Source organism: Pieris brassicae, chromosome 4, assembly GCF_905147105.1.
Source record: "Pieris brassicae chromosome 4, ilPieBrab1.1, whole genome shotgun sequence".
Lineage (NCBI taxonomy): Eukaryota > Metazoa > Arthropoda > Insecta > Lepidoptera > Pieridae > Pieris > Pieris brassicae.
Genome location: NC_059668.1, coordinates 1,968,960 through 1,992,896, shown reverse-complemented (window position 1 = coordinate 1,992,896; position 23,937 = coordinate 1,968,960). Strand labels below are relative to the sequence as shown.

General features: G+C 33.7%; 1 protein-coding gene across 8 annotated transcripts in view; it reads left to right on the top strand.

Moving 5' to 3' along the window:
* The window catches only part of LOC123708877 (modifier of mdg4-like), a 303,503-nt gene that overhangs the window by 188,614 nt on the left and 90,952 nt on the right, over positions 1–23,937 (top strand). The window contains exon 5 of one of the 8 annotated variants that reach the window (XM_045659865.1): positions 15,543–15,751. The exons of the other annotated variants lie outside the window; for them this stretch is intronic. Within the exon in view, the coding sequence (XP_045515821.1) occupies positions 15,543–15,736 (194 nt within the window). The 3' untranslated portion in view covers positions 15,737–15,751. Of the gene's footprint in view, positions 1–15,542; positions 15,752–23,937 lie in introns of those variants that run through there. 8 annotated transcript variants of the gene reach the window in all.

The following is a 23,937-nucleotide window of genomic DNA, read 5'->3' as shown; positions in this document are numbered from 1 at the left end:
ATGTCGATTAATATTTACAGGGAAATTGAAGTTCAAACTCTCACGCTACGGCAATACGATGCTAGAATATGAAGGATTCAATTTTTATCTCCAGAAATCGAGGAGCAGTTACAAAAGAAAATGTTGGGTGTGTTCGAGTTCCCGCAGTCGAAGTTGCAAGGCTAATTTGATTACTGTAGACAGTGAAGTTATATACTTTCTCAATACACATAATCATCGACCCTATTTAGGCATATAACATGGAATATAGTTTTATGTAATAGTGTATTTTTATGGTGATGTAAGTGAACTCGGTTTAATAAACGTTTGAACAAACGTTGTCTTCTATAAGATCTTAAATCACAAAGCCATGAAACCAAATAAAAGCCAAAAATTTAATTTATTTTCTAATACGAGATTTCGTTATAGAAATGAAAATGTTTCTTCAAATATGTGATTATTCGTTTTTGATTAACAAAGTATATATAAGTTAGCTGACCAAGAAAGTGAAATGAACATTTAAGCCCGATTCACACATATCAGTGAAGTCACAGTTCCGACTCAGTACCGGCACAGTGCGGAGTATTCTTTCATACATTCTCAATGAACGCTTCCGCACTTATCAGTGTCAGTGACGATGTCGCAGTAAAGTAGTTAAATCAGAGAGCTAATTGAATCTCTAGACAGATAATTAAAAATCGATATTCAATCAAGTCGTTAAAAATCATCAGACAAGTGAGTGAACGAAACGTTTAATGAGTTTCCTAAACGTTCCTAGGCAACAAGGCTAACCTAACCATTTACAATAAAGCAAAACACGGAATATTCAAACCATCAGTTCTTCACGATCTCACCGAAATAAGAATTACAAGTGAAATAATCATGGGGGAGTCTTGTTTTTCCTTCATGTTTTACATTATTAATCAACACGCTGGCTTTCCGTCAGACACATAGTTAAACGTTTTCGACTTGGTTGAATATCGACATCTAATTAACTGTCTAGAGATTCAATTAACTCCCTGATTTTAACATTAGATTAACACCGACAATGACGGACGGATTCGTTGACAACGATATTTTTTGTCTAATCACTGACGCCGCCTTATTGAAAAGAAAATGGAGGACGAGCCATTGATAGAATTGGTTCGTGAAAATAGAGTTTTCACTGAAGCTCCGTAAACTGAGTACTGACATGTGTGAATTGAATGACTGACCCAATACTGTATCACTGATACTGAACTAAACGGACACTGACGGAACTGGCTTCACTGATATATGTGAATCGGGCTTTAGAGTATTTATTAAGCATCAAGTGTGATTCTCATAGCTGTGGCTGTGCTAAACGTTAGTTTGTCGGACCCTCACAATTGTACTATATAAGAGATAATAATAATATATAATACGTATATATTTCTGTGCTGATAACTGTGTTATTAAATATGAACTTTGTAATGTAATATTGTCTATATCATTCACCCTTACCTAATTGAATTGAAATATAAACGGAATAGTTTTCGAAAATCGAAATCTGAGAATACTTCATTAGTATTTCCCTACGTGGGGCCCACGCCCCATAGGGGAGCAATTTTTAGGGGGGCTATTCAAAAATGTATTAAAATAAATTATTTGGAAGTTGAATTTCACTTTGTCATTACATGTTTTGGAAAATTTACTTATTATGTTTCGTTAACAATTTCCTAGTAATTTTCCTAATGAACAATTCAAAATCAAATTATTTCGATAAAAGTCAGTAACGCACTTGCAAGCCTTTATTTTCAGCAGACTCGCTATTTTTTTAAACTTGAACCCCCTCAGTGCTACCAACACTCACTCTAGATTACCAACTAGTCATGTAGTAACGTATTTTCCGCATCTACGCGGCACTTGTAAGCATAGTGTTTCAGGCTACTGCTTTGAAAAGGCTGCAGCGTAAACAATTGCTAGTGTGACGGCTAGAATACAATAAGTGACCCCGATTTCCAGGTAAAGTACAATCGTAACAGTGGACTAGGATGCTTCACTGCCAACGATACAAATTTAGTATTCATTATAAATATTTTGCGACAGCAAAGCTATGTTGGAATTGAACGTCCTGCAAAAATCGCAAGTGTAAAGTGTTAGAGTGGCATATAAATAAAATGTGTAAGATTGAATGGCTGTGAAGTGATACCGCACTTGCGAGCCTTCCGGCAGTTTAAGCAGTGAGTACGGGGGGTACTATTAGGAATTTGTGCGGTTTGAAGGACCATAAGTCGAATGGGTTCGGAAATACTTCAGTGGGCAGCTGGTTTCATAGCCAAGACTTAAACGGACTACCGACCATCAACTTTAACCCGCTTAATACTGTTCTAACACTATGTTTATACACTATATTTAATATATATATTATTTTCAGGTCATATCAAATTTATTACTTCGCGTCGTGGTAATACAATGATAGAGCATGAAGGATTCCATTATATTTTAAGGGCTTGTTTTAGTAATCGCGTGATGAAGCGCTGGATATGTTCAAGTGCAAAAAGTCGAAAATGTAAAGCGTATATCATTACTCTAGATGATGAAGTAGCACGCTTCAATTACACACATACACACGGCCCATTGTATTGAATTATATTATTCTAAGTAATACTAAAATAGCAACTAAGGCGAACTAAAACTAGATATAATCGGAATAAATAAGCTTTTAAAAAAATGTATATTTAATTTAAATATTGAAAATTTCGTGGCGGCTTTTGTCTCTACCACATAATTTTGATGTCTACCACGGCTGCGGTATTATGGGACATTTCAATAACCTTGGGATTGCGAGGTGCAAAAAATGAATATTGAAGTCGGAATAGCTATTTGAAATTACAAAGTGCCTGGAAAGGTGACTTTTTATCTGTATCAGGTAATAATTAGCATTATTCATCGTAACATATCAGATGAAATATAAAAAAAAATGTTGAAAACTGCGGTCAAGAAGGTGAGACACAAAAATCTATGACCTCCGTGTATAGGCACAGGTAAACGCACACACATGCAATCAAATTACGTGATAGTATTTACCAAAACCTCACTTTATTGTTGAAACATGAACTTTTTAATTTCAAATAGAACCTGTTTATTAGTTCCCAACAGTGAAGCCTGTCGAAAAACTCACCTGGTTAATGTCACATGGAATTAGGACAAATCCTACCCAAGTGTTTGATTGACTGAAATGATTATATCTTATATCTATATATATCTTTGATGAGAATGATTGGAAGAATAAACAAATATTGCAAGCACAATCAAAACCTTTGCGTGACATTAAAGGTAAAGAAATAAAAAACATTTCTATTTTTTTAAGGTCTAAGTGCCAACAGTGAGAAAATATATAGATACTGAAACCTTTTTGTAGTATGGAATGTTTAATCAATACTATAGTTAAAGGTATACTTGTTTTAAACATTTTAGTTTTACCGTACTCAGAGTACTATAAAAATAATACTTAAAACAGGCCGAAAAAGAACTCTTCCATCGTACATTATACAATTACAACTAATTTGATAGAAATGAATCGCCTTTTTGCTTTTTATTTTAATTCATGTATGATTTTATTTCAGAAAAATTCAAATTCGTAACTTCATGCCGTGGCAATACGATGATAGATTGTGATGGTTTTCACTTTTATTTTAACCGAGTTAGTAAGAAAACTATGATTACACGCTGGAGATGTTCCAGCGCTAAAAGTCGGAAGTGTAAAGCTTTTGTTGTTACTAAAAATGACGAAGTAATTAGCTACAATAATGTACATACTCACTATCAGTTTTAAGTGTTTAACCATTAATCTTGTGGTTATCTTATGAAATTTTATATGTAAATAAAGATGAATTTTAACTAAAATGTTTTTATTCCCTAAACATTATCTCATTACGTCCCGTATCGTCGTTCCACAATTAAGCGTTTTTAAGATACTTTTTACCGCGCACCACAACTATGTGGAACCAGCTGCCCACTAAACTGTGTATTTCCGAACCAATACGACTTCGGTTCCTTCAACATAAAAGCGTACCAAGCTTTTGAAGTAACTACTATTGCGTGTATGTGTGTGGACTCTGTATCCGCACTTAGACGCACACTTGGTCCGTTGAGCGCTAAGTACTGGCTAATTATGCTAGCCTGACCTTGTAGAAGCTCAGAAATTTCCTGGGCACTTCGCACCCAGTCTGTTCTTTAGGGCAGGCTTCACGGAGTGACCTTACTGCTGCGAGGATTTCTGTTTGTTGGGAGGCCACAGCCACGCATTCCTGAACTACGTGGGTGACTCATTTCTCTGCGCTAAAACAACCTATCCTAGAGATATTTAAGAACGTGTAGTATTTTATAATAGAAACTGTGATTCTAAAAGGATTTTAATCATTTATTTGCCTACCAACAAATATCTTCTATTGTTTGCCTTCATCTTTGAGTATTCTATGTGCATAACTAACTTAAGGAAAATCAGTATCCCTTCCCATCCCTCCAGTAGAGGCGGAACAACTGATATGTTTAGGATGTTGTTACTGGACCCCAAATAATATCTGTTGTGTCCACAGGTAGAGTAAAGTACAAGCTTTCATCAAGAGGCAACAGGATGATAGAATATAATGGATACAATTTCAGTATTAATAAAGCCCGAAGTGGTAGTCTCAAAATGTATTGGATCTGTACAAGCACTCGGAGCCGACGATGCAAAGCACATCTTATCACTGTCAATAATGAGATTGTCCGGTTCTTCAATGCTCACAACCATAGGCCATATTATGCTTAAACATGTATTACTCACCTCGACGTGCGTCGTTCCATAATATGTCGTTGTTTAAGGCAGATTTTACCGCACACCACCACTATGTGGAACCAGCTACCCACTGAAGGATTTGCAAACCAGTTCGACTTAAATTCTTCGAACTACCTCTGGCATTGAGTGTCCACGGGTGGCGATATTAAGTAACATAAGGCGAGCCTCACGTTTGCTGCTGTTCTATAAAAATAATACCAATCCTTGGGTATTGGTATGTGTAAAAATACAAGTTAGATAATTCTTAATAGAAATATCAAATAATTATCCCTCTCCTGCATTCTGCATCCAGAGTCTCCATCGCGTTCGGTCTTGAGGCTCGTATTTCACCTCGCTCCAAGTCTTTCCGGCTCTCCTTGCCTAATCTGTACGGCCTGGCGCCGTACAGATTAGGCCGCTTGCGTTTGCCGCTTTCCATGAGGGTTCCAATCAAGCGTCTGCTTGGAAATATGGTTAGGATCCCTTCGGAGTGTATCGGAGTGTATCCCTTCGGCTTGTCCCATCAGGGATTTTCCAATCCGTATATTTTTACCTTGATTCGACGCGGCAACATGCGCGGCGACTGCCATACAGGCCGAAGTTGTGCGAAGATTGCTCGGGCATTAGTAATCAATTTTTTTAATTAATTATTTTTATACTCATAAAATAACGCATGTTAGGCAAACAAACAATAAAGTATATTAAAAAGACGCACAATTTCTTTAAATGCTTGACTAGTTAGTGGAATAATTTCGCAGGTATTATTTGAAATTCGTAAATATTCTTAAAAATATCTCCGATTATTGCAACTGTAACAAAACTAGACCAAATTTTAAATGATTGAAGACTATAATAAAAATATTTATTGAATATAATGAGTTTTAATAATCGGCCCTCTCATATACATACAGCGATATACATTGTGGAAATACACGATCAAAATATGTCTTAGACTACGAGGATGAAGCGATATATAAAAATAATATTTGTTCCGGGCCGGTTCCTACACACAGGCATTGCCACTTACAAGGTTAACTATATTTAACTATATTAAGTAAGAATTAAGTATCTTGAATTTAAATGTATTAGAAATGTTTGTAATGTTTCAGCTGAAATAAAGTACGTATTATCTCGAAAAGGGAACATAATGCTTCAATACAAAGGTTATAAGTTCAGCCTCCATCGTCATACAAGTAACGGGCCGAAGAATCGATGGGTCTGCTCAAGCTCGGGAAACAGACGGTGCAAAGCTGTTATAATGACTTTTGGACATCAAGTGATTAATATCGTGAATTATCATAACCATGATAAAAATATTAATATTTAAATTAGTAGTAGGATTGGACTGGCTGAACGGAAAAAAATGTTTCGTAATATACCTACCAGAAGCTTATGAGACTCCAGTAGATGTAATGATGTCGTAATACGCCTCTACCAAAAGTTACTCCGGTAGATACAGTATACGCAGTCCCAGCTTCATCAGTCCCCTTCACATCCAACGGGCTACTGCTACTATTGCGTGACGATTCAAGTCTTTCGTAAACCAAAGATGAATCCAGATAAGCCTTCATGAAAATCTAATAAAGTAAAATCATTGTAGTTGTTAAAGTACCTACAATGTTCTTATATATTCTTACTTATTATTTTATATTGATCAATTATGGTTTATTAATTTAAGCTAAAATTGTGTTTCCAATAAACCTGTCATATAAAATCTATGTTGCTAATAAATGTTACATTGTAATTTATTTGTTTATAATATTTTAAACTAATTTCTTATAATAAATGTGTGTATGTCATGTTAACGTGTCAGTTGCGTAATTGTTACAATCATTGCAATGCTTTTTGTTTTTTAGGAAAGCTGACTTTCGTTTTATCTCGGCAGGGTCATAAAATGATAAAATATCAGGGGTTTAATTTCGGCCTTGACAGGAGGAATAGTAATGAAATAAAGGCAAGATGGTGTTGCACACATACCAGCCGTGGTTGCAGAGCTTTCATTGTAACAATAGATGAAACAATAGTCAAAATAAGAAATTATCATTTACATTAATAAGATAGACGTAACTAATTGTAAACTCATCCAGCGCCAACCAGCTGAGTGCGGCTCGAAGGACCAATTTGATTAAAATAATAGAGAAGATTTTCATTATTCGCCTCAGCGCTTGACTTAGCTCACTCATATTAATGATACAGAGCTGCTTTGATTCTATGTATATCATAAATAAATAATTAGAATTAAAAATAAATAACATATTTTCGACGAACGTTTTTCATAGTTATTATTATTATAATATTTGTTGATGTGTTATTTGTTTTTGGCTTTTATGTATTGCGTAATTGTGTAGTTATCATCTAATACTGCAAATCTAATAAACAAATTAAAAACATATGGCATATCTTTTGTCTAGGCAGGGGTCTCCCATAACTTTATGTAATATAGAATTTAGTTCACATAGCCAAAATGGGTCCGTCAATAATTATTAAAACCATAGGAAACGTTGCTTCAATATGTTTTTACTCGGGTTTCTTGTCAAAGATACAAATAATGTATTTTTTTTCTTCTCGATCTACTCGCCTGATATTGTGTCCAGGCACTTTTTCCATCTGTTATATTTTTACTAAAAAGATGCATAAATTAAAATCATGCTCCTAAATTATAATGGTTAATTACGGTCAAAATTTTGTCAAAACTTCTCATGTTCAATATTATTTTTTTCTAATAAGCGCGCCATTTCTTTAGTCAACGAGAATCAAAAATTAATCAGTGCCTGTGTTATCTTTGGCGCGATACTTTTTTGGAATCCCACTGCATTAATATTTTTTCTTAAATTTCAGGTGAATATAGTTTTACAGTATCAAGACGCGGTAATAAAATGCTCTCGTATAAAGCATATAACTTCAGTCTTGAGAAGTCTCGATATATTTCTTCTAAAAAGAGATGGCGATGCACCCACTGGCAGCATGGATGTAGAGCTTTCGTGGTTACCATAGGCGATGAAATTATTAAAATTGGGAATTCCCATTTAAACCATTAACAGCAAGGCTACTCTTCAAAACTGATACTTTCTGATACTCTCTTCGTTAAACTAAATTCGTTATGTAACAAAAAAAACATCTAGTTAAGCTCTGATATCACAAACTTAAACATAGTAAAAAAAAAACTATTGGAATCGCTTGACGTTATGGAGTGACATGCACTATCCGTATAATCCACAACTTTGATGAAGATTGAATTCATTTTTTTATGTATAAGTGGTATCGATTTTGTATATTGTCCATGCTACGATAAATAAAAAACGGGAAATTTATTTCCAACACAAAATATACAGTATTTACAACATTCTTAACCTTCACAATAATAATAAAGGAAAATTAAAACAAACTTCAAAAGCTATGCCGCTGTGGCAGTCATTAACGCTGGCCGCATTTCCTTGCTGTACTGTCAACCAGACGCCAACTTAAAACTTTGACTAGCTCCTGTGCACTGTGCACCACGGCGCAATAAATTACACATTTTATCGACTAACTTCAAATGACGTAGATATGATATAATGTTTGACCTTAAAATTGTTTTAGGAAAATTGACATTTGGGCTTACCCAACGAGGAAACAAAATGGTCCGATGCCAAGGATACACTTACAGCCTTCATAAAGCTCAAAGTTCGGAAATTAAAAAAAAATGGATTTGCACTAGTAGTTACTGTAGAGCTTTTCTCGTGACAATAGATGATGCGATAGTTAAAGTTGGAAATACCCACTCATATCATAAATAATTATAATATATCTTGTATTGGATAACTTTTGTTAATAAAATTCAAAAAAATATAGTATTATTTTAAATCAAGGAGTAGTATTAAAGAGGTATATAGATACACTTAATATTAAGATTAGGATTCGGTAAGCCGAATTAGGAAGAAATTAGGTCATGCTTAAACGTTAACCTATTATGATTTACCCCAATTTTATTAATATTTAATAATTCTATAATATTAAATGGTCTTGTGTATTTTTTTATACAGTTATTCATACAGTCTGATATTATCTCCCTGGATAAATGAAAACAATAAGCTTAATAAATGAAAAGTCAATCGCAAATAGAATGTTTTAATTGTGATGTGATTCACGTGATCTACGAAAGAAATTCTTCAGCCTTATACTATTAAGTATAGATACTTACTTTTTATTTTATTTTAGATTACATACAAGTATTTTATTCTAAACGGGGAAACGAAACTATACTCTATAGAGGATATAAGTTCGGCCTTCACAAAACCCATAGTATGGATTGGAAAAAAAGATGGCGCTGTTGCAATGCCAAATGTAAAGCTTTCATTGTAACCGTAGATAATAAACTTTTCAAAGTAGAAAATTTGCACACCCATTAATTTGTTAATTAATAATTTATTTTGAATAATTGATAAATAGAAAACTCATACAAATTTAAAAAGTTTGGTCCATGTGGAAGCATTCCCGTTGTATTGATGTTTGGGCCATGTGGCAGCATTTCCGTTGTATTGCGATACTTATTTGTTAAGTGTGAAGAGCACCAGCTGTGGGATCACCCGCTTGTCATCATTGTGACTGTATAGTTGATACGGTGAGGCATACAGTGGAGGAGTGTCCGGCTTGGGACTACGTTCTCTCGGTGCTTGCTGATAGCATTGATGGCAATCTGTCGCTTCCACTAATTATTCAAAGAATGGTGGAAGCTGACAATGACGGTCCTTGGAATGCCCTTAAGGCTTTTTGTGAGGCCGTCATGAGTCAGAAAGAGAATGCGGAGCGTCAGCGTAAAAATGATTCAGATGCTCCGCCAGTAAGGAAACGACGACCGGGGCAGCGACGCCGTGTTTTCGCAAGTCTGCCCTATGTTAAGATTTGGAAGATTTGTGTGTGAGAGGAGTCATGTGGCATTGTGGCATTCGCGTTTGGCGGGGGTAAGGATAGGCTCAGCTGTTACCTGCCGTCGCCCTTTGGCGAGCTGAAGTCATCCGTCAGGTTTTAGTGGGTAGGGTTTATTAAGTCTGAGTCCCACATAATCTCTGCTGGTGTAAAATACCGTATGGATATGCGTAAAAGCATTTCCTGACGGAAAAAAATCACTCGTATCTGCAAGGCGCCAACTTTAATCTTTACCTATGAATGAGTGGAAACGGTCACAACGCCTAAAGATGATTTGTCGCATCCAGGGTGGCTCAAATCGTCGACGTCCTTCGGCTTAGTCCTTTACGTAGAGATGTTGGTTCTCTCGGCATCTTCTGCCGCATTTATTATGGGGAGATCTCTACTCTAAAGATTGGTTTGGACGAATACTTGCGACTGTAATCCATCATTGGACGTCGAGGAAGAATGGGAAACTCCACTTGTTCCAGCTTGACGCTTGGCGTTCCACAACACCACTCTTTTTAAGGCACTCTCTGCTGTGTTGAGGTATTTCCAAACTTTCTCTTTTTCCGTGGACGGCCATATTAGCAGAGAATTAAGAAAAAATATATTTCCTTCAAAGGATAGATATCCGCAATTAGAATTCCTTTTCCTAGTTGAAATAATTGTTAAACTCTAAGGCAAAGGTAACTTTATTTACTTAAACTAATGGTAGTCTTGGCGTCAAGATCGTAAATAAAGTTCTTTTTTAGGAAAGGAGAGATAGCGTCCTATGTAAAAAAAACTCACAGATAATTCCTTTTCCGTTCGGCAAATTTCTTAGGCCGAGGATGAAAGTGCGCTGAGCTACACATAGCCCGTGAGTATAGGGGCTTTAGGCATTGGAGGTATATTTCCTATCTAAGACCAAAAATTCCATAATTGCAGTGCCTTTCACAAGGATTGAATGCTTCAAATACTGAGTGAAATTCTTTTCACCCCCAATCAATCCTCATGTCGAAGTTGCGCTTTGTCAGTTCTCCATTAAATGTTGCAAAATAGATCGCGTTGGGTGACACCCCTTAGGCAGACTATTGAAGATTTTGCAATCATCAGACCTTAGACTTACCAAATTATTCTCCATTCGATTTTAAACGTTTCGAAATAAAAGATGATGTATAAATGAACCGTGGTAATCCAGATTTATATACCTTACTATAATTTGTCAAAGCAGCATCTATATGCCGCCAGTTGGATACTGAAGCGAATGTCGATGGATAGTCAAAGTTGTCGCCAGTGAGGTGAATGTGAATGAAGGGATTTAAATTCTTATTGTTTTTATTCGAAAGTATGTTATAATTGCGCTGTAAAATGCAAGGAACTCGCCTACTAACACCATGTACCATCAAAGGTTATTAAGCGATCCAATCAAATGTGAATAACACGTGGGCGATTTGTAGCCTAACCTAACAATTTTAAAACTCGTACATGTAGCTGTAATATATAATTCTAATAAATAAGATTGGAGTCCTCCGTACTATCTGGTAGATAATTCTGGTGATCCCAGCTGGTGCTGGTTTCCTAGCTCCACGAATAAGTATCGCAATACAGCGACGAAATGCTGCTAGCGTTAAAGGTACACTGCCATGGGGACCAAAATTTCTGAGTTTGTTTTGATTTTCTTTTCAATAGTTTTAATGATTACTTTGTAGTAAATTGTAAATATTGTTTAATTGTATTATCTATTAAATAATTTTGTTATGTACATTTTAATTCTAATAAAATTAAACTATGTACTTGAATATATTGTATTAATGTGATTAGAATACTAATCTATGTATTGAAAGTATTACTCTTTTTAAAAATTAAACAACATATTATGAGCAAGTTGTCCCATGATACTGTAATACGGCATGGGACAGCCACAAATTCCCACCTTAAATGATAGTTTTGGTGAAATTATTAGTTTAGCTCAAGACAAAAATAATAATTTCCCTTCGTGTGTACGTATATATGTGCGGCATTTTTTGCCTTTTATAAATATTAGTTGTAGTAGGTATACATTGTTATTCAATTTCAGGTGGACTAAATATTTTTCTTTCCAAACGGGGCAATGAAACTATACAGTATCAAGGATATAAATTTGGTCTTCATAAAAGTCATAAAGGAAAAAGAAGATGGCGCTGTTGCAAAGCCAAATGCAAAGCATTTATTGTGACCGTAGATGACAGTATTATAAAAGTAGAAAATCAACACATCCACGCTTAACGTTTCACAAGAGAACAAGTGATAATTGGACCAATTAAATAAATATTATTTTCTTTTATTATTTTTTAATAAATCTGTTTATAGTTGTACCTGTATTTACTTTATTTGTTATCGTTTGAACTGAGACAACTTAGGGAGATGATAGACCGTTTCACTCGCACATATGAATGAGCACACATGATCATAAACACCTTCACATTACACATATTTAAATTTTTCATTCCATCCATCGATTTTCTTCTTTTTTGTTAAGGTGTCTGGTCACACACCGGAAGGTTCTAATGTGGAGAATCGTAAATGCAACAATTTAATTGGTTTAATTAATAAATCTTATTATTTTTTAGTATTTACTTGCCCATCCGGAAAACAAACCTGGTGGGTGAGAAAATAAAACGATAAGCGACGAAACCGTGTGAACACGATGTTGTCACAATATGTTTTATTGCCACTTGTCTTAGGACAACCTTGCAAAAAAAACCATCGTATAGCGACATCACTAAAACTTAAAACCTAAACCAAATTCACTGTCATAGGGATCTCTTGGCTGCTTGGTTTTTGTATAAACTGTGCAAGAATATGCTGGACTCAGCTCTTGTTTAAAGTAAACATTTCGGTAATACATTTTTTTTTCACTAAGCGCACCTAGTTTTACATTACATCAAAACGAATGCCTAGAATCTGCTGCAGAGCCCAAAAAATCTGGATATTCTATAAATTTAACTTCTCTCTCTCTAATTGACTACTCTCTCTCTTCCTCCTCATTATATGAATCAATTTTCTTTCACTTGATTCCATGTTTGCGACTTCAGCGCTGTTGTTATTTCGATTACTTCATTAGATTCCGTTTTAATTATTTAATCGATACTCTGTCAATGTAAAAAAAATCAAATATGCATTACATTTAATGTTCAATCAAGATAGTTATTACTCATCAAAGATATCGTTCATGTTTTATTCAGGTACCCATTTGTGAGCGAAATTTGCCTACTGTTATATATGTGTTAGTCACTGTTTCTGTCAATTTCAGGCGGACTAAAGGTCTTGATTTCCAAACGAGGGAATGAAATGGCAGAATATCGAGGATATAAATACAGTCTAAATAAACGTCAGAGCACAGATATTAAGAAACGATGGTTTTGTACACGCGTTGCCGGGGGATGTCGAGCGTTCCTTGTGTCTATAGGTGACGAAATTGTAAAAATTGGAAATGTACATACGTGCAATTTTTAAGGTTTCATACCAAGCTTTGAAGGAATACACCTTCCATAAGGAATTAATTAATTAATAAATTGAATGAATATAATGTCGAAATCGAATAATAAAAAATAAGAAGGTAATTTTGTCTTATTAATTTTAGACATTTAAGATGTTCACATTTATCACTTTTAAACTCTAGTTGAGAAGAGCTTTATTGACAACAGAAAAAAATAAAAGAAGACAAAGTATGAAAATTGGCGGTCTTACTGCTGAAAGCACATTCTTGCAGATAACCCAGTGAAATGTAGTTTGAGGGAATAAGAGGTTTTATTTATTCACATTTTCGTAGTATGGGATAATTCCGGTCTTATAAAAATATGGTTCGAGTGTTTCAACGTAAAGTTGTTAATTGTTTATACGGGTAATAAACAATCTGTGTTATGCAAATTTGTTTTTAAAAAATTAATTATGTTTCGTATTAATTTTCATTCACACACTTTCAGAATTGAATTTTTTTACTTCCGTCCGCGGAAATGAAATGGTGCAGTATCGCGGATATAAATTCAGTCTCAGCAAACGACATAGCACATCTTTTAAGAAGAGATGGATTTGCACACGCGTTGCAGTTGGATGTCGAGCGTTCCTTGTCACGATAGAGGATATAATAACGAAAGTTGGAAACTTTCATACCCTTCATTCTTAGGTATACCATAGCAAGTAGGGCACGCAGAATGACTAAATAGGAACACTTCCATAAATCCATACAATATTTACATGAATGTACATAAATGAAAAAATACTTGTTAAATTGATACATTAATTAAAGTAGTTTTGTATTATTAAATATGTAATGTAACGAGTTTAAAAAGAACACACTTGCTGTTGTTTTAGAATACTAGCCATTTATCTTAAGCTGAAATTGTGCCTTTGGTTATAAAATCCTATAAGTGTTAGATAATAACTTTCATACACTTCATTCGTAGGTATACCGTATCAGAAACAAGTAGGGCACGCAGAATGGCTAAATAGGAGCACTTCCATAAATCCATACAAGCTTTACATGAATGTACAGAAATGAATAAATACTTTACAAATTGATACATTCATTAAAGTAGTTTTGTATTATTAAAGATGTAATGTAACGTGTTTAAAAAGAACACACTCGCTGTTGTTTTAGAATACTAGCCGTTTATCAAAAGCTGAAATTGTGCCTTTGGTTATAAAATCCTATAAGTGTTAGATAATACCTTTCATACACTTCATTCGTAGGTATACCGTATCAGAAACAAGTAGGGCACGCAGAATGGCTAAATAGGAGCACTTCCATAAATCCATACAAGCTTTACATGAATGTACAGAAATGAATAAATACTTGACAAATTGATACATTCATTAAAGTACTTCTATATTATTAAAGATGTAATGTAACGAGTTTAAAAAGAACACACTTGCTGTTGTTCTAGAATACTAGCCATTTATCTTAAGCTAAGACTGTGCCTTTGCCTATAAAATCCTATAAGTGTTAGATAATACCTTTCATACACTTCATTCGTAAATACTTGTCAAAATTGGTACATTAAATAATTTAAACTATTTTTGTATTATTCAATATATAATGTGAACTAGTTTAAAAAGAACACGCTTTCAGTCTACTCAGTTGCCTTAATATTAAGCTGTTATTTTGGTTATCCTATAAATGTTACAAAAACCCCATCGGGCCAGATTTGAGGCAACGGATTACCCCAGAAACTGACATAATAAGGAGCACTTTAAATCAACAACCCAGGCTTAATATTTTGAGCCAATTATTTTTGTTTTAGGTTCATTTAAATTTATCCGTTCGAGACAAGGCAACAAAATGGTGCAGTTTCAAGAATATAAATTTAGCCTCAAAAAGCAGAGTAGTACAGACATCAAGAAAAAATGGATTTGTACTCGTAGCTATCGTGGATGTAAAGCGTTTGTTGTTACAGTTGGCCGTTTAGTCGTTAAATGTCAGGTGGCTCATAATCATATTGCGTGATTCCAAAATTATCCAAAGTTTGCATTTTATACGACTTTGAAAATTGGAAAGTTCTTTTGAATTTGGTTTGTTTGAAGCCATGATCAGCTAGTCAGATGTTAGTAGACCGAAGATTTTTTATTTTTTTTACATAAGATCTGGATTATAGAATGTAATTCCAAAATATCATTTAGTTTTTTTATATTATACATAATTTTATATTATTGAGAAAAAAACATTAAAAGATTAAAAAAAAATTGCATATTTTAAACCTAGGTACATTATTTTATGTCTGCTGTTTAATTTAGTATTTGACTGTTATTTAACGTGCATATTCACGTGCTTGTTTTCATAGTTACCGTAACCAAGGTAATTGTACTTTTTAAATATATGGTAGCAGGTTGTGTTTTTAATTTTCGAACGATTTTAAATTCAATATATAATTTACAGAACATCATATTGTCCAGTCAAAACACGGCAACTTAATATTGCAATATCAAGGGTATAACTTCGGCCTCCACAAAGGCTATAGCACAAAGTGTAAGAAGAGATGGCAGTGCACACGCCGTGGTCTAGGATGCAGAGCGTTCGTCGTAACACTAGAAAATATGATAGTCAAAGTGAGATCAGACCATGCACATTAATCTAAGTTGTTTTTTTTCTGTAATCGTATTAATAAAACTATAATTTAAACCAGCCTTCTGTCACAGGAAATATTTTTAACATTAAGAAATAAGCTAAATAAGCCATCAGGGCTTAATTATCTAGGGTGAAGCTGCCCTGTTAAGATATTTTTAAATTATAACACCAATCACGGAGGAATTTTCCATTATATTGTTTTGATTTGACGTGTTTGTATTATTTATCTCGTTATAATGTCTATAAAAGAGGATTCTTAAAATGAGGTATATAAAAAGCTCGCGAACATACGTAACTTATTATGTAACTAGTCTAGCCGTAAATACTGTTACATTAAAACTTTTATTTTTTTCAATTTTATAATTATTTCGAATTTGGAACACATATAATTTTTTTAACTTCTTTTGATTTTGTGCCATTTAACATATTTTTTCGTGTTAATTATCAACAACAATATAGAATGGGGTGTTTAAGAAAATAGGATTGCAGTGATCCCCTTGCACAAGGTGGGTATGGAGCCGCCGGTCATATTCCAGACACATCAAAAACTTGGTATCAGCCATATGTTCGTATATCGTACTATCAACTGATACAACAACACTTTGTCGGTCAAAAACCAGAAAAAGGCGTAGCGCGTGCTTTTAGAACTACAAAGGCTGGTAATGCTGTTTAAGCCAGAGTTCGTCGGAACCCCATTAGAAAAAATCTTATCGCGAGAAATAAAGATTTCCGCTAGGACTTTGCCCGCATATCGTTGATATACAGGACATGCCTTAAATCAATCTTTCTTTACAGTTAAAAAGAGTGTTACAGTTCGATCGAAACGCCTTCTTTTGCGATACGCAGGTGAAAAAACACAGAAATCCTCTTTACTGATGAATAAAAAATCACGATTAAAGAACACTACAGTAAACAACATGATCAAGTGTACGCTCACAGTTCTAAAGAAGCTGCTCAAGTGGTCGGAAAGTTACAACGTGGTCATCGTCCTGCGTCAGTGATGGTTTGGTGGGGCGTGTCTTATCAAGGTGTTATAAAACTAAATTTTACTGAAATAGGAGTGAAAACTTCAAGATAAGAGCTTACCAATTAAAGGCCGACAACGCACGAGCCTTCTGGCAATGTGAGAGGTCATGAGTGGTGGGCGGTATCACTTAACATGAAATGAGACCTCTATCCCTATTTTTCTGTGTTATATTAAAAAAAACATATTCGGTCAGATCATTCCATTTCAATCTGAGCTCCAAATTTAATTATATAACAATTTATGAGTTTAAAAATAATTAACTGGTGATGAGTATAACAGTTTGTGTTTTTACAATTTATATGGTGGATAAAAAATTGGATAAAATATAAGACAATGTTGTTTATGTATGTCATTGTAAAGCTTAAGGTAATCCATATGATAAACCAGTGAAGAATAGAAACTACTCCTCGTGCTTTAGTGCACCTGAGACCAGATACTGCCACGAACATTAATTGTCTATATCTGATTATTAATCACGTTGAACAAAAAAAAACAATGCCGCTACAACCTTTTTTAGGTGTGGGTCTCAGATTCTGTATCTGTTTCACGATCGTTTGTTAATCGAATAGGCAAGTAGGTGATCAGCCATCTGTGCCTGACTCACGCCGTCGACTTTTTTTTTGGGTCTGGGACAAGCCGGTTTCTTCACGATGTTTTCCTTCACCGTTCGAGCTAATATTAAATGCGCACATAGTAAGAAAATCCATCGATGCACAGCCGGTGATCGAACCTACGACCTCAGGGATGAGGGTCGTATGCTGAAGCCACTAGGCCTTTGATTGTCAACTGTTCCTAGACTCTTTTTAATAATTGTGAATATTAATTGATATTTCATTTGAGTTTTCAAAATATAACTTTAATTTTATTCAAAGGAGGTTAAATAATTCTTACACGAACTGTACTCGCTAGATCTGACGTTCTTTAAACGTCAATAAATTTACAAAATACTGCTATATTTGATGATATTTCACATGATTAGTTCAGGAATAATGTTCTTTGTTAATTTTTAGATGAACCGATTTTTACACATTCACAACGAGGAAACGAAATCTTAAACTATCAAGGATATAATTATAATAGAATTAACTCTCAAAGTGATCAATTTAAGGAGAGATGGCGTTGCTCTCGTTATTACCGCGAGAGATGCAGAGCATTCCTAATAACGGAAGATCGAAAAATAATTAGAACTCAAAATCCACACACAAATCATACACGCAAGAATCCAATTTCCAAAATTCTTTTTTTCGATAAATCTACCAGAGATCAGGTCACCCCCGTATCTAAGAAAAACAATGTTGGTTGACATTGAGTAATGAACAGTGACCGAGAATTGAATCATACCAATGTTGTTTTGTCGATGAAAGCTCTCTATCAGCGCAAGCCTCGCTGGCCATATAACGTCAAGTTATATAAAAAAAATCGCGTGTGTAATTACAGAAGTTAACCAAACTGTTGTTTTATTACTATGGAATATACACACATGACATAACATTTTCTACGAAAAAATCAATCTAATTTTGATTTAATAAATATACTAAACTCATCAACAAAATTTCATTAATTAAAAAAAATTTAACCTCTTTGCTAATATGATTTTTTACTTAGCCTTTTTAGTAATTAAACACCATTGTCATATATCAAATGTCAACACCATCAAAGTACCACTCCTTTACTCTTCTTCTTCCTTACTTCCATTCTCTAAGACCACTTAATCTCTGTCGACTCAAGTGAAGGACAAGACGATCATTCTTCATGCTCCCGCGGCAGAGAGTAGACTTGGATCCGCAAGGTCACGCTTCCTGATGCTTTTTTCTGGTCTTCTTCCACGGAGACAAGTGAAGAGACAGAAGACTAACAATGTGACGAACTATCAAATAAATATATTCCGAGTATCTGTGGTGTTTGTCCAAAAACCTTGGGTTAATAAATTGCTGTTTTAAATAAAATTGATCACAGAAGTGAGTTTATTACAATTTATGAAAATCCGTTCAGATGTTTCTCATCAGCTCTTTTGATCTCATAAAGGATACTTACTTTTGTAGCCCTACATGGTCTGATACCACTGAGTTCTGATGATGGAACTCGAAGTTTGTCGGGGTAATTTTCTCATAGATTATTCAATCATGATAGTAAAACTTTCTATTACAAAAAAATATATACATTTTTAGGGGCTTTCGACGTTGTTATTTCGAGACATGGATATGAAACATTGCTGTTTGAGGGATATAAATTCGGTCTGGTAAAACTATGCAGCAATGAATATAAGAAAAGATGGCGCTGTACACATTCAGGACGTGGATGCAGAGCCTTTATTGTCACAATGGAAAAAACAATTGTAAAAATTGGCAATTACCATACACATTAGTTAATATTATGTGTCGATCGATCGCGGTAGATAATATTGTAAAAACGTGTCGCTATGCTTTCTTATTTCTGTAAACATACAAAAAAGGTAAATATAATAAAACCCCAAAAAAATGGTACACTATGTACCCTTGACAGGCACTAGGTCTCTCCACATTTATTTCTGTTCAACTCCTACACGAAAAGAGCGATTAAGACCGAATGAAAAACCATATTCTTGAACTAGAAGACCGACAGTATCTCTAGGTAGAAGATGAGTAGATGTTGCTACAAATTTACATACATTGAAACAACAAATTTGTATCGGTTAAAACTATAGGTTAGATAAGAAAATTAAAAGGCATCTATAATATATTATTGTTGACATTTACTTATTAGAAATTACATTTTTTAAAGAACTATTGGGTCTTAAGTGTAAGATTTTCGAGACTAACCGCTAAGTATGACTCCTGTGTGTTCAAAATGCATTTATCTTATACATTTCATACACTTATCTTTTAATATTTAATAATTATCTAGCCACTGTACCCAAAATGTTAATTTTTATTTTTGTATTTAAGGGCTCAACTATTTTGTTTCGAAAAGAGGCAACGAAATGGTGGAATATCAAGGACACAACTTCTGTCTGCATAAGAATAATAATAATCGATATACGAAAAGATGGCGCTGTTCTCGATCTAGCTTTGGATGTAAAGCCTTCTTCATCACATGTGAGGGTACGATTGTAAGAATCGGAAACGATCATTCACATACTTGATTTTGTATCTGAAGACTATGGACCACAATTTATAAAAAGTTTGTCTTGCTTTTATTGCCCATGTGTGCTGGTACCACTGAGTTATTCTGATAATGGAAGTTTACTACTTTAATTATTTCGTACTAATATATGGCTATTTGACGTGACAACATCTGATAAATCCATGAACGCCGGCTGCACGCACGAAAAAAAAATGAGTTTTCTGTCCCGTTACGCTCATTATACACATGCGCCGCACTCGATTGGCCTATGCGTCCGAGGATGAACTTCATTGTATCCATACAAAATGCTGATCATTCAATAAAAAATATACTATTTTATTTATAAAAGTATTCAATCATTTCATCAATGTTTTATCATGACGTTATCACGTTAAACTATCGTCTGTAAACTGGCTAAACAGAAAATTATTTTTATATTAGTAGTGTGATAACCTTTGACCTTGTAACTCAATTATTTTAAATAAAATATAAATAACAACGCTACTTTATAATCCTTAAACGTATATATATATATATATATACATGACAGGTGAGTGATCCTATTTCACCATGCCTCCTGCTGATAGAGGACCAATCTTTATTTTTAATTTATTTTATTATTATTAATTACTTAAGATGTCATGTGGAACATGGTGTAATGGTTGCAGCTCCTTACAAACGTTGTGTGAAACATGAAACTTAGCGATTTAAAATATTAGCGGAGAGTTTATTGCCAGTTCTTCTCTTCCGTTCTGCGCCCTTGATTTGAGAACTGGCAGTAAATGTAAAATTAGAAGCATTTAATGTATATTTACTTTTGGAGGTTCATAAGTGTTCATTGTTATAGTGATTGTTACCTATATGAATAAATGAATTTGAATTTTTTGAATTAAAATATATTGATTGACAAGAAAAAAAAATGTTGCTCCATTTTTAACTGTGACGGTTATTTAATAATAATAATTTTACATGAATTTGTATGGAAAAAATAAGGTTTTATGTTATTTACATATATGTAGCTTTTAACTTTACGATAACGTACATATAACATAGTTACCCATTAAACATAGCATAATAATATAAGCAAGATAATAATAATAAGAGCACTGTTGCCCTAGTGGCTTCAACGAGCGAATCTCATACCTGAAATTGTAGGTTCGATCCCCGGCTGTGCATCCATGGACTTTCTGGGAAAACTTCATGGAAAAACCATGAGGAAACCGACTTAGTCGACGATGTGTGTCAGTCACCGTAGGCTGATCACCCACTTGCCTATTTCATTGATAAATTATCGTGAAACAGATACAGAGATCTGAGGCCCAGACTTTAGTAATATTACATTTTTTACTGTTTTTTTTTGTTCTAGGTACACTCAAAGAATTTTATTCTAAGCGAGGTTATCAAATGGTGCAGTATCAAGGCCGCAATTTCGGTTTGCACACGCAAAGAAGTTCGCTATACAAAAAAAGATGGCGCTGTACCCACAACGCTTATGGTTGCAACGCATACATGATAACAATAGATAATCAGATTGTGAAGATAAAAAATCATCATTCTCATTAAACTGTTAATTGTAATACGGTGTCTTATATTTTATAGACCTTCAACTTGTAAAACGATAGCGTATAACTAAGTAATCTTTGATTTGGGCATAGAAAAAAAGTGCAAATACTATGTTTTTTGTTGTCCGTGATACCGGATGCTGTGGTTCGATGAAGACTGAACATACATTTTGAATTAAGAATTTATAATATTTATTACTTTTAGGTATACTTAAAGAATTTTATTCTAAGCGAGGTTATCAAATGGTGCACTATCAAGGACACAATTTTGGCTTGCACACGCAAAAAAGTTCGCAATACAAAAAAAGATGGCGCTGTACACATAACAGTTATGGATGTAATGCTTATATTGTTTCAATACATAATCAAATTGTGAAAATAGGGAACTTACATACTCATTAAACTGTATTGTGTATTACGATTGTATTATCTGTTTTTTTATGAAGCTCTAGTTGATGATGCTACCTGCATCATAAATTAAATTTCGTGTAAAATTTTACAGTTTTATATGCTATTTATTACTGTAAATACCATAGTATATATAAGACGTATTTTACATCAGTGTTATTTGCTCATACTTGACATATCCCAGTACTTTTAAGACATAGCTTCTTATAATAAATAATTTAAGAACCTTTTCTATACCATCTCCTTGAAAAATGCGTCTTAGTAGTTGTCGTCGATGGTATGAAAATTAATTACTCGTGTCTTCACGGTTTTATGTTAAATTAATTATTATTATTAGTATTTTTTGTTTTTCGCTTGATAACAAAAAAGATTTTATCTGAAATTAAGCAGTTATACTGGCCATTTACCTTGAAAAAAAAACAAAAAAATGTCGTAGCGCGTATATACCTATTGGAATTGACCATCTAGTTAGTTTACAGTGTTTGTTCTTCTATGTATGGTATATGTATTAGAACAATACTTATAAAATATATAAGAATCAAGAAGTCATTAGCATTAGCCTAGTTGGTACTGATAACCCTGAACATGCGTTCAACCTTATTGTATCGATATATCATAAATATTATGATGTGTTAATTAAAATACAATATTGTCATGGGCATAATTCGTAGCGGACAAAAAAGCTGTAGGCAAATATAAAAGTCTTCTAGATTAAATCAAGTATTACATAGAAAATACAGTTTGGAAAGAACTTCAGAATACGTATGAAAGTTAATTAATCAAATCAGATCAATAAAGTTTTATTGTAGCCCACGCAAGTGTAGACGATCCCATAGTTTTCTGAGATAACTTAACAAACTTAGTGATAAGTGAAAGAATTCAAATTCAAAGAATTACTGTAGTATTAACATTTGTAATAGACTTGAAGGATTTTAAAATAAAACCGTTGTGTGCGTTATATTTAATTCAATTTTTGATCAAGAATTACTCTTCAAGTCTCTTATACTCTATCTTTATGAACGAATGGTGATTAATCTGGTCTTGATATGGTAAATAATGGGAATTAAATATCAATTTCATTTTATGGTTAATATAGTAGTATTACTTGGCGTTTATTAATATTTAAGATTAACAGATTATGTAGAAGAGGCGTGTTTTAGATCATCAAGATTAAGAGATATTTGTTTTTTTTTTAAATAACATGGAATATCGTTAATTAATCAGGCAAATAGTAGAACCTAGAATAGACTGCACCAACATAGCTTCAGATTCATATTCATACATTTCATTACAATTTAATCTGTTATATGAGTCTTTGTTTTAAAAAAATGTCCATATAAACCACTGATATAATTTTAGGGTTTACATTAATGTATTAATTTTGTTGGTGTATAACTTCAGTATGCATAAGGTAGAAGTTCGGGATATTAGATATGTCCCCATAACAATTATGGCGGCAATGCTTACGCGATCTTAGTAGATAATCCAACTGTGAAAATTGTAAAAAAATTAAATCCTTTATTAATTTAGGTAACTTAATGTACAATTATGAACGTCAATAAAGAAATTCATATGCTTCTCATTTTACATTTACTGCCAGTTCTCAAATCAAGGGCATATAACTGACTAGAAGAACGAGCAATAAACTCTCCGCCACTCTTTTCAATCGCCAATCGCGAAAGTCTCTTTCACATAAGTAATATACATTATTTTCTTATAATAGCTCAAATCTATAAGTTAGTATATTAATTTAAGTTTCGTCTCTTTCAGATGAACTAAAAATTATTGTTTCATCACGCGGCAACGAAATGGTCAAATACAAGGGATATAAATTTGGTTTACTTAGGAGTCAAAGTACAGATATTAAAAAAAGATGGTCCTGTACGAAGCATAGCCGAGGTTGTAAAGCTTTTGTTGTCACAATTGATTATACACTTGTCAAAGTTGGTAATTACCACAATCATGATTAAAAAGCAGGTGGTAAACAAGATAGTTTTGCGTCCCCTACTAACCTGAAACAATTGTTTGTATGTCGAAATGTATCAACGTTCAAACTCTTAATACGGAGTGGCAAACGCTCTATAATTAATCTATTTCATTGATATCA